The 18,317-nt window shown below is 33.1% G+C and overlaps 1 protein-coding gene across 5 annotated transcripts in view; it reads left to right on the top strand.

The window, feature by feature from the left end:
• LOC125052054 (protein PALS1) overlaps positions 1 to 18,317 on the top strand; it is a 98,880-nt gene that overhangs the window by 2,973 nt on the left and 77,590 nt on the right. For 2 of the 5 annotated variants that reach the window (XM_047652703.1, XM_047652706.1), the window contains exons 3-5: positions 524 to 581; positions 9,920 to 10,059; positions 13,269 to 13,627. In XM_047652703.1, the coding sequence (XP_047508659.1) occupies positions 524 to 581; positions 9,920 to 10,059; positions 13,269 to 13,627 (557 nt within the window). Of the gene's footprint in view, positions 1 to 523; positions 582 to 1,875; positions 2,067 to 9,919; positions 10,060 to 13,268; positions 13,628 to 15,779; positions 15,897 to 18,317 lie in introns of those variants that run through there. The other 3 variants (XM_047652704.1, XM_047652705.1, XM_047652707.1) reach the window with 3 other exon arrangements.

Raw genomic sequence — 18,317 nt, 5'->3', positions numbered from 1 at the left:
TAATTTCCGTAGGATAAAGACATCTTCGTGTTTTTATAGTCAAATGTTTTGTCAAAATTCTGAAAAAAATTACAGAACATTACCCAAGGTTGACATCCTTGGGTAATGATAAAACATTAAAACAGTCGTAATAATGCTTTACGACTTAGTTCCCCGGGGCAAGAGACATGTTATATTTTGAAGCGCGGAAATAGTAGATATATGTATTTAAACGTATTATTTTATGTGAATCAGCTAATTTTGAGGAGCTTTTAAATCTTTATTTGCATTAAAAGTATATATTTTATATATACACAATTTCGTCTAAACGAAAGAAAGGTAAACGGAGGCTTTTGGAATTTGTATTTTTGTATACGTTATTCTGTTCTTGTCTGTGAGAAGAAAATGTGTTTGAGTGTGAAGAACACAGAAACAGACATTAAATCGTGTTCTCTACTGGAATCATAAATTTAATACATTTCTTCCTGTATGCAATGTCGTAATTATTATTTTCATTTTGTTTAAATATAATATTTTGTTACAGTGTATATCATCATGTGTTATCAAACTACGAGTTAAGAGGAGGAGTGAAACGAAATTGCGTAAGCATTTTTTAATATTTAGTTGTAAGTTGTTCTTAAAAACCTTTTTATTTAAGCACAATAATAAATTATTCAATAAAGAAGTAATACCAACACAGGAATGTGACTCATATATAAGATATATAAATAGATAATTGCAAAAAGTGGCCTTAATTACATAGCTAAATAATAATCGATCTTCCAATTGCAGGAAATGATGCGCCTGTTTTTGTTTCTTAGCAATGATAAAAGGCATCAGTTAAAACTCTTGACAGGCGCAATTTTTTACGATTTCAATCACGTTGGAACGTAACGTATCATATTTGTTATTTCTATATAAATACCTAATAACTATAATTGTTGTGTTCCTTTTTTTTAAATTAAATACATTCATCTCATATATTTATCATGCCGTGTAGATGAAGCTCTATAAACCAAACCTATATGTGCTAAAGATATTTAGTTATCCAGGTACTTATATAAATTATATTCCTTTATAAATGACTAATAGGTGTAATATAAAATATGAAAACACATCATCAATATATTATGAGTCATGTCCAATCATCGTTAATACAATTGTAGAACTCTTTCCAATAATGTGATTAAAGGCATGGCTTCTATACAATGCTGCTGAAATATTAATCATCGCATAAGGCTGAAATAGATTTTATGCAAAAGTTATAAGACCTATATTGCAATAACAGTGAATGACTTAGGTAATGTAGCTGAACATTTAAAACAACATAAAGAATTTAATTAAATAAAGTTCTACTGCTTGCTAGGCTGCACCAAAGTTAGAACCATTTCAAATTAAGTAAACATGTTCTCCATTTTCGCTGGACACAGCCTTTGAGGTTACAAGCAGTGTTGCCACTTCCGTGTATTCAGCTCTATTTGAGAAAATTTTAAATCATGGTGAAAATTATATTTAATTAACAAATTTGTTTTAATTGTGATGTAAAGATGTGACTTTCTGATCAAATTTTGAACGTAAATTTATATTACTGGAAGTGGAAGGCACATAACATTCGGATAAGATTCCTGGCAGAAAATTAAACTGTACAAGTAATTCTAATAATCTAACTAGAAATTTTACACTTTTTAGTTTAGTATTACTCGCTATGACCAAATATATTTTTGATTGTGTTGGACCAAGTCAAATGGACATACAAAAAAAATTTATCCCGTTTTTACCCTTAGATTACAATACTTTTAAATATTGTAATTTCTTAGTTGTAAATTTATTTATTTAAACAATTTGAGTGGATATTACTTTTGAATATGGCAGCACATTATATAGCAGTCCATGGTGAGACAGAGATAGAAAATTTGTCGACGGTCGAGTCATCGTCGCTCGGCTATTTAGTATTTACCGGTGTTTCAAGTGAACAATATTATTGAAAAACAATTACTCATGTTTTGACAAAAACCATACGTTGGATGTGAATGTGATTATACTAAAATGTATTAGTTCTGTGATGCTTTTGTGACCAGTTTCTTAAGGTGAGTGACCTCGCGCCTTTGGCCTTAACTGCTGCAATTTCTTAAGCCTTAACTGTAATTTTAACCAGAAAACGCAACTAAAAACTCAAAGTTAAAGTGAAATTCATAACTTCCGTGTAACACTGATGATGTGGTCATAAGGTTAATGGGACTTTCACTTAATTGAATTATAAGTAGGTATCTGTTACTAACTTGAAAGTGCTAGTTCATTACTAGATTGTCTCACAAATGACTTATTAATTGGATATTATATAGATAAGGAAAACTGTAGCTTATTTTGAATAGGTAGAATGTTTCAACACAGAACAGACAGACGTCACAATATAATAAGCTTTATATTTAAACACGTTTAACTGGCTTTAAACATCAAGTTATTTAGCTAGTAAAACAAGAAGGATGTACGAAGAATCCTTGCTCCTAACTTACCTTACCGTACATAAATGATCTATTAAGGTTACGTAGCTTTTTAATATAGTATAGTAATAGTGGTGTTGTTTAAAAAAACGCGTAAAAATAAAAACTACCGTAGCTAAAGTGTCTTATCAAGACTACAGTTCACGTGTCATTGTCAATTAGGTATGTTTCGTCACTGATTCAAACGTATGTAAGCACGTCTTGAGTTAACGTGATGCGTATAATATTGGAATCCTAGGCTAGAACGTGAAATTGAGCTTTACAGTTAGGTTTATTTCGACGGACTAATTGGTCAATTTTGTTCTAGTGTAACATAGTCACTGTACCGTTACTGACATCCGTAGTAGTTTGTGAGGCTCGTACACTTTTGACGACACACGTATATGAAATCGATTGAAAATACGTAATTTAATACTTGAATACACCCTCAAGCAACCAGGGTTCGTGTCTGCTTTTGTATAACTAGTCAAAATACATTAGTAATGATATATTTTATTCGCTACAATTAGTGGGGATAACTTAAGATTTATTATAAAACTTAAGCGAATCAAAAAGGTTTCCTGAAGCAGACAACTGGGGCATACCATTTTTGCAATAAAAAATAAAATATGTTTATTATGGAACATAAGATACAGGTATCACTAATTTCACGTCATTCAATTTGAATCTGTAGGCATCTCTACTCATCGACAAAGAAGACAGTGGGTGTAGGCTGAGAGAAAAAGCCGGCGTTAAAAACTCTCGGTAGGTACTCTTTTAAAATAGCAAATCATCGAACAATACTTATTTTAAAACAAATATCGCAAATTAATTAGAAGTAGCCTGTCTAGTACTAGTCCCAGGCCCTTTTATCAACTAGAACTACATGGTAAGCAGACAGATAGACATCAAACTACATACGAATGTCAATAATACAGCGTAGGTACAATAATAAATTTAAATTCAAGAGATTTAAATATAATATTCCGGATATAATATTCCTTCACCGTGATTTGGCGATAATGGAGCATTAATAGCATAGCAGATTTTCATGGGATATTTCTACACTATAATTATTATTTATCGCTGTGAAATGTTTTTTCTTAAAATTGGGGCTTGTTTTAAACTTAAAACAATGGTTTAATTAGCGTTTGCGTTACTGAACTATCATACTTGGCATACAGTCATGATTGCGGAGCAGCCATTGTTTGCAATTTACCACGTAAAAGTTGGTTCAACAACTATTGTTTGATGCGTTGGAATTTATTGTATCATTAATGTAGTGCACAGAAAATGAGCACGTACTACGAACTCTTGGATTATTGGCGATCGGCAATTTGTGTAACAGTTTCTGAAATATGAAGAATTATAGATTTTTAGCTAAACCTGTTGATTCCATGTAATCAGAATCGCTATGAAACGAGTCTAATATGTGTTCAATATTGTAATTTTTAAACTGATATATAATATATATATATTTATAAATCGATTTAAAGTTACCTTAATTAATTCCATACCATGGTTCAGACAGCGTCAGTCAGAGTCGTCCATTTAATTATTAATTAAAGAGCGGTACACGTTGAACCTTAAGTTAGCCTTACTTTTAATGACCGACTCTGAGTACTGTTGTGCTTGGAAAAATGTATGCATGGATATCGATTCGCTAGCAATTTTCTCCGCGTTTCTATTTGAACCATTTAAACGAAAATAACACAGATTTCATAATAATTTTAGTTCAATTTGTTCTGCTGCAAATTGCACCTACATAATGCATCGGTTACTCTTGAGTTGAATACAAAATAGGTAATTTCAATTATGTATATAAACATTTTTAAAATTTTGAAAAAACATTATATCTTGGGAATTTCATGTTTTCACTATATGTTATTGTAGAAGTGTCTCTCGTAAAGATTTACGACACTAGGTAGAGATCTACCTGCTAATATTCGCATTTATCGCAGACTTAAAACGAAGGCAATTCATTTCTTTTTATAAAACCTGGGATAACAGGCTGGGGAATCATCCGGTGACATTGCTAATGCAACAGTGCCAGACTCACGTGTGTATTGCTAGCCTTTAGAAAACAGTCAGCAATATTTCTGGATTTACGTTTTTATCTATAAATAATGGAACGTTACATCCTTTCTCCTCACGACGCCTTCATACCTCACCGCATACCGCCTTCGCGTGGGCGGCTCATTGTTAAGCGCAGACATGTTTAATAAATATATATTAAATTATTTGAAGCGAAATACACCTACGTATAATAATTCGATTGTAAAGTTAGAAAATATCAATCTTTGATGTAACACTGATTCCCTGCTATACACATAGCATAAAACGATTCTGCTACTGATATTAATTTCAATTAATTTTAATATTGTCTAATCAATGATCAATAAGTAGGATTTCGGGCCAAACTTCACAACTCCACGCCGACGTTACTTTTTTTCATGTCACCGTAGGCAAACAGAAGGCTGAAGGCTCACCTGATTTTAAGTGATACATCCGCCCATGGACACCCATATTGCCAGAAGGCAAGTGCGTTGCTGGCCTTTTGAGAATTGGTACGCTCTTTTCTTGAAGGACCCTACGTCGAATTGGTTCGGAAATACTTTAGTGGGCAGATGGTTACACATGGCAGTGGTGAAACGCGGCAAAAACTGCCTTAAGAAACGCTTGTGGAACGACGGATGATACGGATGGTATTACTTCTACTAATAGGCGATAAATTCGATTCGATTCTTTAATATTTATCAGTTTCGTAAAACTTTGGATGGAAATAATCCACGCTCTAAATAAGCATTAGGCTACCCCAGCTCATTTATAACGCCTCATAATCCCAAGCAGAAAAGCCGCTTATCATACGCGTCACAAAATGTATCGTCACAGATATATTTTTTTAGTCTGTGAAACCAAAAATGTTACGGGGATAACCATAGATAAGTGTATATATTCTGCGAAAAATTTAATGACATTCTAAGTATAAGGGATTTTACGATATTTTAAAATATTTCTTCTGTTTTTTATAGTGTAAAACGTATACATGTTGTAACGTTTGATATAATATATAATGGTGTGTGTAGGCTTCAATATACAGAATTCAATTCAATTCTATTATAACTGTGTATGTATATATATTTTACAATCAGTTTTTTTCACTATGATCTTTTAAGCGTAGATACTAGTTCAGTTATTATTTATCTCTAGGATTATCTATGGTTTACTATAGGTATTTTCTACGACTCGTAATGTACTTATAGAAACCTGGTCAAAGTGTTTGAAGGTCTTAAGCTCATAGATTTTCTGCCTATCAACCACTAGAAGGTGTTCTAAACTTAGTTTGTTGTTTGTACGGCGGATGAAGATCGTCGCATGCGCATATGAAGTAGACAAGACACGAGACGTACCTTTTACTTTTTTGTAATTGTGTACCGTTCCTTGGAATGTAGGAGACAGTTTACAAACAAACAGTTGCTCACATGCTTTGAGCCATAGCAATTTTACTAATATTGATTGAGTTTTTTTTAAATTATGTTTTTTTCCAAGGATCTATAGTATAGGCCTCCAACTGGCTCCATCACTCTCTACCTCGAGCATTTTTCTCCCAATCTCCACCAACTTCCTTAACTAACTAACAACTAGCCTCTTCCATATTTTTCAATTTTCTCTTATTTTTCTCAATGCATTGTTTAGATCTAATTGTCTTGTTTTGGATGATACTTACGTTGAAAGTGCATAATTTTAATTGTGGTGACGTGGAGCGCCGTGGAGCGATGGAGAGAGAGTGAGAAGGGTGAATTACCTTATAGAAATTATATTTTTAAAATTAAAATTTCGTAAAGAGAAGTTATGAAATATTATTATTTTATACAAAACAATTTAATGAAATCTCAAATGACGAATTGTACATTAAAATGCCACGTGTTTTTATTATCGAAGGAATAAATTAAAAACAGTAAATTTATTATTTGTATTAATTTTCGACACTTATAATGACAATTAAATTCCTAACATATTATCTTCCTTTTCCTTCCCTCTTAAGTCTCGGAAATCAAAAGTTTTAGATTTGTATTAATACCAAGAGTTAAAAATCAGTTTGCCAAAGAAGATTCACTTCTGACACGTGTTCTTTGTACGCACGCACTTATATTTTTTATTTTTATTATTGTCCTGTTCTTTGTTTTTCATATGTTGCTTATTACGAGAAATCAAATGTTGATTTACCTTGTAGTATAATAGTATAAATATAGTATATAAATTAAATTTTTGGTAACGAAACAATTTAACCCCTTCAGTTTGCTAAAACATATAATATACTGTGGATAACAGGTTTTACACGTACTCCAAATGGCTAACATTACTCTTATTTCAAACGAAATTAAACTTTACTCTCTGAAATATAACTGTCATTTTTCCACTCGCTGTGATGACAATAACATAAATTTTAGAGGAATCTATGTTCTATTGTCTAGAAAATAGGGTTTCTTTTGTAGATTTTCCGTTTATTATAAATCAGATAACATCAGTTAAGTTAACAGAGTGGATAGTGGATGTAAGTGACAATGGTACAATGCCATGCTTTCGCCATAAAACATGTTATTATTGTATAGTGAAGATTAAATCCATAATAAGCTATATTCAGGTCTGCCCTGCGATTCTGTAACTCACTTCACGAACTCACACAGCGGTTTTCGCATCGGCCGCGGCGGTCGCTCTCAAATCAGTCGTGAAGCAGTCATTTTATGATTTGGCATTCTGAAAAGGTGGGAGCTTGTACTTTATTGTTAATCAGAATGCCAAATCATAAAATGACTGCTTCACGACTGATTTGAGAGAGACCGCCGATGCGAAAACCGCTGTGTGAGTTCGTGAAGTGAGTTACAGAATCGCAGGGCTGATCTTAAACTTTGTAACATTAATATCTCGGTTGCAAATACAGTAATCCCCTTCCTATAAACCGGACCGCGTTATAGGAAATCGCGTCAGGAGTATTCTCGTAAAACCGTTTTTTTTTTAAAGTCAAAAACTAGGAACACAAGTTTTTTAGTTTTATTTTATAACGACAAAATTGAAGTAGGTGCAAAGGTACGCAAAACTAATTGTGGACAAATCATTATAAATTTCACACTACAGAAATATAACGTTATATGCATGACGAAAATCGCGTTATACGAAAACGCGTTATCGAGTTTTTATTTACCTAATACACATTACACAGTCAGCTCGTACATTTGTATATTTTAAATGATTAAATTTGGAAAACTGTATTTTTTATAATAAAACATACAATTGTAATTATAATAAATGCTTTATTTGAACGTGATACATAAAATAAATGAATTACAAAAAACCGCACAATTAGACACAAATGTCGAACTACATTAAGTTTTTTATAATGTCAGTTACGAGCGGGTTGTGGAATGTTGTACAAAGCTTAATATTAAAGATTAAATGAGGGTTATATTCTGAAAATCAATAGATTAGCCGATTGTTATCTGATTAACAATGGCACTGAAACAAAAGAATTCTTCAAAGCGATTTAAAAACGCAGACTTTAAGTAACAAAAATTTACTTCTCTGTAAAACTTGTCTTTTATTGTATTAGAAGTCCCAATGACGTATTAAAGATTTAGCCGAATATGGTATGATATATCGAAGAAAAAATAAAGAGAAGATGTAGCCCACTCTGGTGTGTGAGTTTTTTTTATAGAACAGGGTGCAAACGGGCTCACCTGATGTTAAGTGATACCGCCGCCCATGGACACTCTCAATGCCAGAGTGCTCGTGTCATGTTTTAAAACAAAATAAGTTTTCATTTCTAAGCAATAATTAAACGTACTATATTGAAGAACTTTAAATTAACGATGCTGTATTTGTAAGTGTTAATAACATATAAGAGCAGTGTTGGCCTAGTGGCTTCAGTGTGTGAATCTCATCCCTGAGGTCGTAGGTTCGATACACAGACTAGACTTAATTATATGTGCAGATTTAATATTTACTCGAATGGTGAAGGAACACATCGTAAGGAAACCGGCTTGCCTTACACTCAAAAACTCGATGTTGTGTGCCACAGGAGGCTGATCACCTACTTGCCTATTAGATTGACAAATTAATAATTATAGTGAAACAGATACAGAAATCTGAGGCCCAGATCTATAAATGTTGTAGCGCCACTAATTTGACTTTTATAATAGCATATTATTGTATGCATAAAAAAACAAGGTGGATAGAAAAAAAGAAGCGGTAGCAGGAAACGAATGGAGAAAGAGAGCCATAGATAGAGTTAGTTGGAAAAAGCTGGAGGAGGCCTTTGCCCGTGAAGGGGTTCCAATTGACGGTACTGAAGGTAGCTAGGTCATAGGATAACATTTACAAAAAATGTGTAAAAATGTAAAATAATCTAAGCTGTATATTATAATTATTGTCATGATTGGAAATAAAACGGGCTGTATATATAGTATATATAGTATGTATATATTATTATATTATTGTATGGAAATAAATATAGCGTTACATTATGTTGCAAATTTAGTTGTATGGAGCAAGATAACTGAAGATGCTTCAGGTATAAACCGCGCACCATCATTACGTATTCATACGAAGGCGTCAAACCCATTGTCGACTTGCGTTACATACAATTTTGAGCACAATACAGTTGGTATAAGCATCATTATCGCCTGCTTTATACTTTTGCAGTACCATTCAATTAGTGCGTGTATTGTAAATTAAATAGGGTTTATTCTACAATAAGTTAATTTTGATTGCAAATCGAGGAATTTGACACAGCCTGAATGATAATAGTCTAGTGTTATGTAACGTCTTTCGCAGCTGGAAATGATTCATATACTAGTTTTAAGTAGAAACAACATTGGTGGATTTAGTTCGGACTGGCCAGGAATAATGTAAAACAAAAAATGAATGTATGCCTCGGTGTTTATAGAACAGGGGGCAAACTGGCAGGAGGCTCATCCGATGGTAAGCGATACCGCCGTCCGTGGACACTCTCAATGCCAGAGACCTTGCGAGTTCGTTGCCGGCCTTTTAAGAATTGGAACGCACTTTTCTTGAAGGTCCCTAAGTCGAATTGGTTCGGAAATACTTCAGTGGGCAGCTGGTTCCACATAGTGGTGGAACGACGGACGTCGAGGTGATACGGATGATATTTTGTAGTCCGCCTTGACGTCCGATAATGAAACTCAGCTGCAGGTATTAGGCCGAACTACTCCTCTGAACACTCTCCAGGCAGGAGGCTCACATTGCCGGAAGGCTCACAAGTGCGTTGCCACGTTGAGAAACACTGATTTAGTCGTTTCACGTGAGAAGGTATTGGGTGTTCCCCATCGTGTTCGTTTTATAATCGCCACTACTGACAAAATCGGTCTAGAATTATGGCTGGCTTACTGTCCAATTGTAGTGTTATTTAAGACGAAGTTAAATCGTTGCTATTTCTGTTTCAGTATCAGATATCGGTCATAACATAATCCAGGATGCTTTCCTCATCGCGGTTGAGGAGCAGGCTCGGCAGCGGCTGCAGAGGCTGTCAGCTCTCAAACGGATCACACCGGTTGATATGTCAAAACTCTCTTTAGAGGTGAGTGTAAGTACTTATTGTATTAACTACGGGCCATATTTAGTGATTGGCCTATGCGTCCGTCGTATACAGAATAGTGATAATTCAATAAAAATGTTTCAATTTTATTAATTAAAAGTATGGAGTCATTTCATCAATGTTTTGTTGTGACGTTAAACTATCGTCCGTCAAGCGACTTTGCAGACAACCATTTTTTACATTGATCACACGATCACATGATCATCTATTGGGGCTTTTACCTTAGTAATAATTAATTTACAAAGAAGTTTCACTTCTGACATGTGTACTTTGTATGCACGCACTTTTTTTTATAAATTTCTTAATATCCCCGACTCTTGTGGTGCGGAAACTTATCTTATATACATATTTTGTTAAGAAATTTTCTATATATATTTCCATTTCTTTATATATAGGCGAGTGGGAGCCCGTCGTCTCGCGTCCCGCCTCTCTAAACCCTTCAGACATCCTTGAAATGCGGAGAAAATTTTATGAAACTAGATTTACTATATTATTCCTGATACCTTCGGCTCTTTACTTTTGACACCATAGTCCCGATCTCCGAGTGTGTAGAGGATATTTTCTTTCATTGTCTATTTTTTTTTAATTGGACAAGCAGGCAAACGACTCGCCCAAAAGGGGCAGTCATCGCAGCCCATGGACCCCATTTTAGTGGGAGCGTTGCCGGCCTTTGAGGCAGGAGTATATTATTTCTTTAAACAATTGAAGGAACCCCCACCGGAAATGGATTCTGTCGATGCAGTCTTTTAAGTGTGAAAACACTAATTTAACTAAAACAAATCGTTTTGTCTGTCTACATTTTATTATGAAAAACAATCCTATTAAATAAGTCATGTGATGAAACCAGTAAAAGCTATTGTCTAACTAGACTTCGATGTAGATTAAATAATGACTTCGACCTCTAAATAACGAACAATTTATGGCAACAATTATTCATTCTAAATTAGCTGTTTCCACTTTAGGTTTTTTTGTTACTCTGTCGTCAAATTTCTCGAGTGGGTTCAAGTATTTATCGATTCCCATATTCAAGTTTCGCAAATGTATCTATGATATACATCACAAATCAAAAGCTTTGAAGAACAAAATTGAAGACCTGTCTAAACGTAAAGCAAGGTCTTTTTTTTTATTGAGAAAAAGCTTGCCAACGCTTGGCACACTGAGACATTGGTAAAAACAAACACAAAATACAATTTTTAATGTGACAAGCACTTATAGGCAAACATGACATAGGTACATATAGAGATTATTAAACAAAACAAACATTACAAAACAAAAAAACAAAACAATTACTTATCAAAGAAAAAATTCTAATTACAAAAAACTAAACAAAAATCCATTTTATAGAGGTGAGCAACTATGTATATCCAGACCTAGCTCGTTTATAAGAATGCTTATTTTAAATACAATAATACATCAACAGTGATAATTAGTAGCGTTTTAAATCCTAATTAAATTAAATTTGGATGTTAGTCGCGCAATTAAAAGAGTTTACCGTCCGTTTAAATGATCCTTATCTTTGGGATTGATTTGCTCCAGTTCAAGCAATTTGAATGACTCAAAACTTGGCGATTAAAAAGAGTGACGCCAGTTTCTTGCCAGTTCTTCTTGCCCGCTCTACGCCCTTGACTTCCGAACTGGTAGTAAATGTAAATTTAGAATCAATTTAACATCTTTTCTGTTGACGTTCATAAGTGTACCTACTTGTTTACCCATATGAATAAAGTTATTTTGAGTTTGACAACATATTGCAGTGGGTAAAATCACACGGGCTGACTTTTTCTGGATATTATATTTAATAAACCGACTTTAAAATACCCACCTAAAAAGGGTATCAATTCGATGTGTATTTTTTTGTGTATCTTGCTATCTTTTTTATGTATGCTGTTAAGACTAGCTAGGCAGAAAGCGATAAGACCGCCCGTTGCACCAATATGTTTTTTTTAAATTATCGAATGTAAAATAAAAAAAAAGGCGTAAGGCATTTAATAATAGACAATAGAAAAAAAATATCTTCCGCACCAAGCGGACGGCGCAGGCTAGAGTGGGTGTTTCTTTTATAGTTATTTATTTAGCTTATTATACTTTTCATATTGCACGACAAAGAACGTGTAATTTGCGAATAATTGTTTCAAATGATTGTAAATAATAATTAGAAAAAAAGCACAATAACTATATATTTGTATTTTTATTAGACAATTCTCTGTAATTTAAATACTAAAACTCATCCCAGTATATAAGTATAATGTATAATGCATAAAATTGCAATACTCCAATGGCCGGTGAAAGCTACAGGATTTACGTAACAGTAGTGTAATATTAGTTCCGTCATTCTGATGGTCTATTGTATATTATTCGTTATGTATAATATATATTATTGTTTCATTAATAATAAATCATGTTTTAATTTGATAAAATTATGTGGAATAGGAGTGATCACCGAAAATAAATCATATGTTAAAAGTCTCTTTCTGAAGATATTGCTTCATATATCTTCTTCTTCTTCAGGTGCCACTTTTTACTAAAGGTTGGTTGTTAATAAGTTGAATTGCCAGGTATCTTGCGCTAGTCTTATTAGTTTCTCGGCGGATGTGCTGCCGATCCACTCCCGTACGTTCCGCAACCACTACTTCTTCCTCTCTTGCCTTGAATTTTGCCAATCATCATGAGCTGTAACAAATCGTGATGACGCAAAACGTGTCCCATATATACGACTTTCCGTATTTTGACAGGCTGCATAAACTTACGTGGCCCGAGTCATTGAAGGAATATGTATTGTATATATAAATCTACTGTACGTGTGTATGTCACTGAACTCCTCTTAAACGGCTGGACCGATTTGAATGAAGGTTTTATGCGTTTGGGTGGTGCCCTGGATAGTTTAGACTTTAGACTAACAAATCAGCCCGTCAGATGGCGCTGCAGTCGGTATCTAGGTTATTTATCTATACTGCAAATAAACAGCTATATATATAAATAAATCTTCTGTGCATATGTTAGTAATAAAACTCCTAAACGGCTGGACAGACATTGATGAAATTTTTTGTGGGAGTCGAGAAAATCGTATTAAATTTTTGTTTGTTTATAAGACGTGTGTACAGGACAACCTCTGCGGGATCCGCTAGTATTTATACATTAATAAACACCACTATTAATTGTATGTAATATTACACTGTACTTATATTGTACATTATTTTCAGTTAAACAGAAAAAAGCGTTCGCAATCTGAGAGCAAAGAACTGAACGGATACATAGCCAACTCCACAGTGTACGTAACTTCTATTAACGAAAACGGGGCTATAGAAAGTAAACCAGTAATATCATCACCAAAATCACAGCCAAAAGCGCTCCAAGCGAAGCCAGCGCCGGTCATAGCCAACGGGGTCCAGGAGAAAGAGGAGAATGAGAAGGATTTAAGTGATAAATGTGATAGTGTAGTGTTAAGTGACGCGTTGAATGTGGCCAGAGAGCATTTGAGTAACGGCAGATGTGAAAAACTTTTGGGTGAATCAGTGAATAGGACGACTGGACAGGATAAGTTGACGCCTGGTGAAAATCGGTGAGTTATCATTTTTGTAACTATATCACCCATGTGTGTGTTAAAGCGTAGTTATCAGAAGGTTATTTTTATGTAATAGGAGACAAACGGGCTCACCTGATGGTAAGTGATACCGTCGCCCATGGACATACACTGCCAGAAGGCCCGCAAGTGCGTTGCCGGCAAATATTCGTACGCTCTTTTCTTGAAGGACCCTAAGTCGAATTGGTTCGGAAATACTTCAGTAGGCAGCTGGTTCCACATAGTGGTGGTGCGCGGCAAAAACTGCCTTAGAAAACGCTCAGATGTGGAACGACGAACGTCGAGGTGATACGGATGGTTTTGATTGGAAGGCAACTATGATATACAAAAATGTTATATGCAATTCGCACATACAATGAGTTTCACGAAAATACTACTAAGTTATAAGCGGACGATCGATTTCACTGTACTAGAAAAATGCAAGATTTAAATTTAACATTCGAAATTCAAAAATTAAAGACACGCCTTGAGACACTTGTTTTATGATATTATATACTATTTATACTAGCAGTACATAAACCGCGTGCTATATAAAATTATTGTAACATCTGCGTCACTCTAAAGAAAAATACAGTTATTCAGCTGTTAGACTACGGCCATATTTATGACGTGCTCTTTTGTTTGACTCGGTTTTGAATTCGGTAATTCCTTATCCAATTTATATTTTATTAATAGCCGAGTCGTCCATCGAGATTGTCTTATAGAAGATTAATAAGATTTAGATTGATCTATGATTTAATAATAATAAAAAATAAATCAGTGGCGCTACCTTTTAGGTTTGGGCCTCAGATTTCATGATCATTTTTAAATTAAATAGGCAAGTAGGTGATCAGCCTACAGTGCCTGACACACGCCGACGACTTTTTGGGTCTAAGATATGTCGGTTTCCTCCCGATGTTTTCCTTCACCGTTCGAGCGAATATTAAATGCGCACATAGAATGAAAGTCCATTGGTGCACGGGGATCGAACCTACGACCTCAGAGATGAGTGTCGCACGCTAAAGTCACTAAGCAAACACTGCTCTTATAATAACATTAAAGCCTGTTTATTTCTAATCTTTTAAAATGCAGTTTAGTTCTTTTATTACTTTCTTTTCTTGTTATCTTAATATCGTAACTTCCTTCAGTATTATTGATTGAAAATCCGTCACAGTTAAAAGCCTCTAGCTTTTCCCGAATATTTTGTTCTCTATTCGCTTCCTGCTAACGCTTCTATATCTTCTATCCACCTTTTTTTAGGGTGCCATCTTTTCCTTAAATATCGTTGTCTTTAAAGTAAGTTTATCTGTGCATCTAGCTTTATATGCCCTTTTATTTTTGTATGACTTAAGATTATATATTTTGGAATGCCCAGTAAGCTGCTACTTACATGCCTATAAAGAAGAAATATCTGTGAATGTAATCTGTCACATTTCCCCATTTATAATATTTATATATATTACTATTTCATATTTTATTATAGTAACTATGTGTTGTCTTGTGGTGTAGTCTGATACGTGCCTATACGATACTCGTAGGCGTATATTTATCCAACTTTATGACGGAAAACTGATTTGTCACTAGATAAATCACATACAATTTTAATCAGTTAAATACTCAATGATATTATTTCAAATTGGGTTAAATGTTAGGATAGCTATCACAGTTTTTTTTATTTTACGTAATATAAAAATAATTTATTCCATCTGTCAACAAGTAAATAGTTTTTTATATATTTAAGCTTAGGTACGAACTTGAATACTATTAACAATTTAACAATCTGGCCCCTGAGTTTGTTAGTAATACATTCATATCAGGTATGGAGAAGTATTTTTCTAAATAAAAACCCTAATATGAGATATTAAAAATATTATATTTTACATAAATAAAAACAAATCAAAATTAAATCAGCGGAATACACGTAGAAATACATTGAAATTTACATTATTTCTCAGTATTCCTAGAAACGGAAGTAGCATGGAATAATTATTAATAATTCCCGAACAAAGGCATAGCAAGATAAAATTAATCGTAAAAAAAACCCTAGGGGTATGTTTTACCTGTCGGATCCCACCTGATGCGTCCGCGCATACCTGTTTTTTCCATCTCTTTCCCACGCAACTCGGCAAGGTTGATTCAGAAGTCATCTAACGAGTTTAGCGGGCGGTCGTGTCGTGTGTGCTTTAAAAATTTAAAATTGTGAATTGTGTTTTATTTTAAGTGGGTGTAGTGATGTGTTATTGAGGATGCATTACAAACTATTTAAAAGGTATTTATTCACCTTAAGTATATTTAAAGTTTTTGTATCGGTATTTTTAATTTAGTGATAAAACATTGACGGATAAGAACCGGTTAGAAAATCAACGAACTAATGACTAATCTTTGGCAAAACTAGTAGAAATTGGACATCTTTCTTTTAATTCTATCTATATATGTTCCATTGTATTGTCTTTTGGAGCAGGAGGAATTAGACAAAAAGACATAGCTATGCGTTCTTAAGCTACCTGAATGTATACGTTTAGTAGTTTTGTAGATTAGTATCTATTATTAACCGTTATTAAATATTTGAATAGATTTTTCTTCATTGTTTTAAAGCGAGCATAGTTTACAGAGGCATTAGTCTTGATGAACCTAGTATAATGTTTGTTATAATATGTACTTCGTTTATTCCAAAGTACAAGCTTTATGCTTGAGTGCCTTACTCCTGGAGGGTTCTACGTGTGTTGTTTCTTAATGCGCATCATATTCATATATTTTCTTAACATTTAAATCAAAACACATTGTAAAGACCACTTGTATGAACTTAAAAATTCTTGGTTTCTTAAAGTTCTTATTAATTTAAAAAAATTGTTCAGTGTCTACAAATAAACGCTTTTTATTCCCGTGGTTTAATAAAACAACAATTTTGTGTTTTGCCGTAATAAAGACTAAAGGCAAGATTAGAAACAACATTTACCCTAATGTTTAGAGTTATGACTTGGTTCTTCATTGAATTTTAATCTAAATCTTTCCCTAAGTGAATATGATATTCTTATTATATATAATAAGAATATCTTATTATATATATTATGATATAATATTCTTATGTTCATTACAGTAAATTAGGATAAACTTAAATTCGTCTGATAATAGCTTATTTCAATATAAATTTAAAAAAAAAAGCGTTGCTAAGCAAACAATTATTTCTAAATAACTAAAATTGGATGTGAAATATACTTTATAGTGTAATATACTTATGTTCATAATTGTCATGTGTTTTAGAATACATAGATTGTAATTTTTACTATAGAAAATGCACTATGATGTGGTGTACTTTAGTAAATGACCATAGCATATTTTACAAGGAAACGGAGGTGTATGATGCGCAATTATGATGCACTTAAAATGCCGTCATTTGCACGTTACACGATCTCAACTTTATATAATGAAGGACACAATAAACATCTTGATTTGCATGTCAATATTTTAGTAGAATTTAAAATAGCTGGTGCACATTCACATGAAAAATTTTATGTACCTAGTTTTGTAGGTTGCCTACGCCACTTCAAGGCAGTAAAAATACTTTTGATTGATTTCGGTGAGAGAAGTGTTGCACAGATATCGAAATTTTTTCTCAAATGTCTAGTAAGCAGAGAAAATGGATAGGATAGGGTTTGTTCCTATTTATTGTTACGAATGCCGACTCGTCGTAATATTGAAACTGAAATCGATATGGTCTAAGATCCCGCTATACAACGACCTTCACCGAGATGCTTATTTAATGAAACTTATTTTATATATAATTTAATATGTCAATAAATATAATCCATATGAGTTGCCTAGCAAATTTCAGTCCAGAGTATGTTTAATTAATTTAAAAAAAAAATATTTTTTTAAACATTTCACCGGTATGATTATTAGATAAATTCTATACCAATCGAAAGTATGAAGTCCATAGAATATGCAAACGTTAGGTTGTTTTTAATCAATTAATTATTTATGTGTATTTTTTATGTGACACTAAAGTATATATACATCTTTAGTATAAAAGAAGGTTATAGTGATACATATATAATACTACCCTGATTAAAAATATTGATTGAAAAAAGTTCAAAAAATGTACTACATGCAAATTATAAAAAATTTTTTTTTTTAAATATTAGTTAAACATACTCTGGACTGAAATTTGCTAGGCAACCCATATGGATTATATTTATTGACATATTAAATTAAATATAAAATACGTTTGCATATTCTATGGACTTCATACTTTCGATTGGTATAGAATTTATGTAATAATCATACCGGTGAAATGTTTAAAAAAATATTTTTTTTTTAAATTAATTAAACATACTCTGGACTGAAATTTGCTAGGCAACCCATATGGATTATATTTATTGACATATTAAATTAAATATAAAATAAGTTTCATTAAATAAGCATCTCGGTGAAGGTCGTTGTATAGCGGGATCTTATACTAATAGTAAATTGTGCTTTTGCGCTTCAATTGAATTGAAATTAATATGAAAAATATTAATTTGATTTGATTTTTTTTTTCTATTATTTAATTATGTTGACAAAAATTAATGTATCAAACGATGTTCCGATTCAGGAAAAAGGTAATTGTTTCATCCTGTCGTGGACGGACAACGAAACAATTTAAGTAACGTATCTAGAATCACTAATAATCTCGTACCGATGTCGAATATCA

The sequence above is a fragment of the Pieris napi genome, chromosome 8 (genome assembly GCF_905475465.1).
Source record: "Pieris napi chromosome 8, ilPieNapi1.2, whole genome shotgun sequence".
In the NCBI taxonomy this organism is placed as follows: Eukaryota; Metazoa; Arthropoda; class Insecta; order Lepidoptera; family Pieridae; genus Pieris; species Pieris napi.
This window is presented reverse-complemented; position numbering and strand designations above follow the sequence as displayed.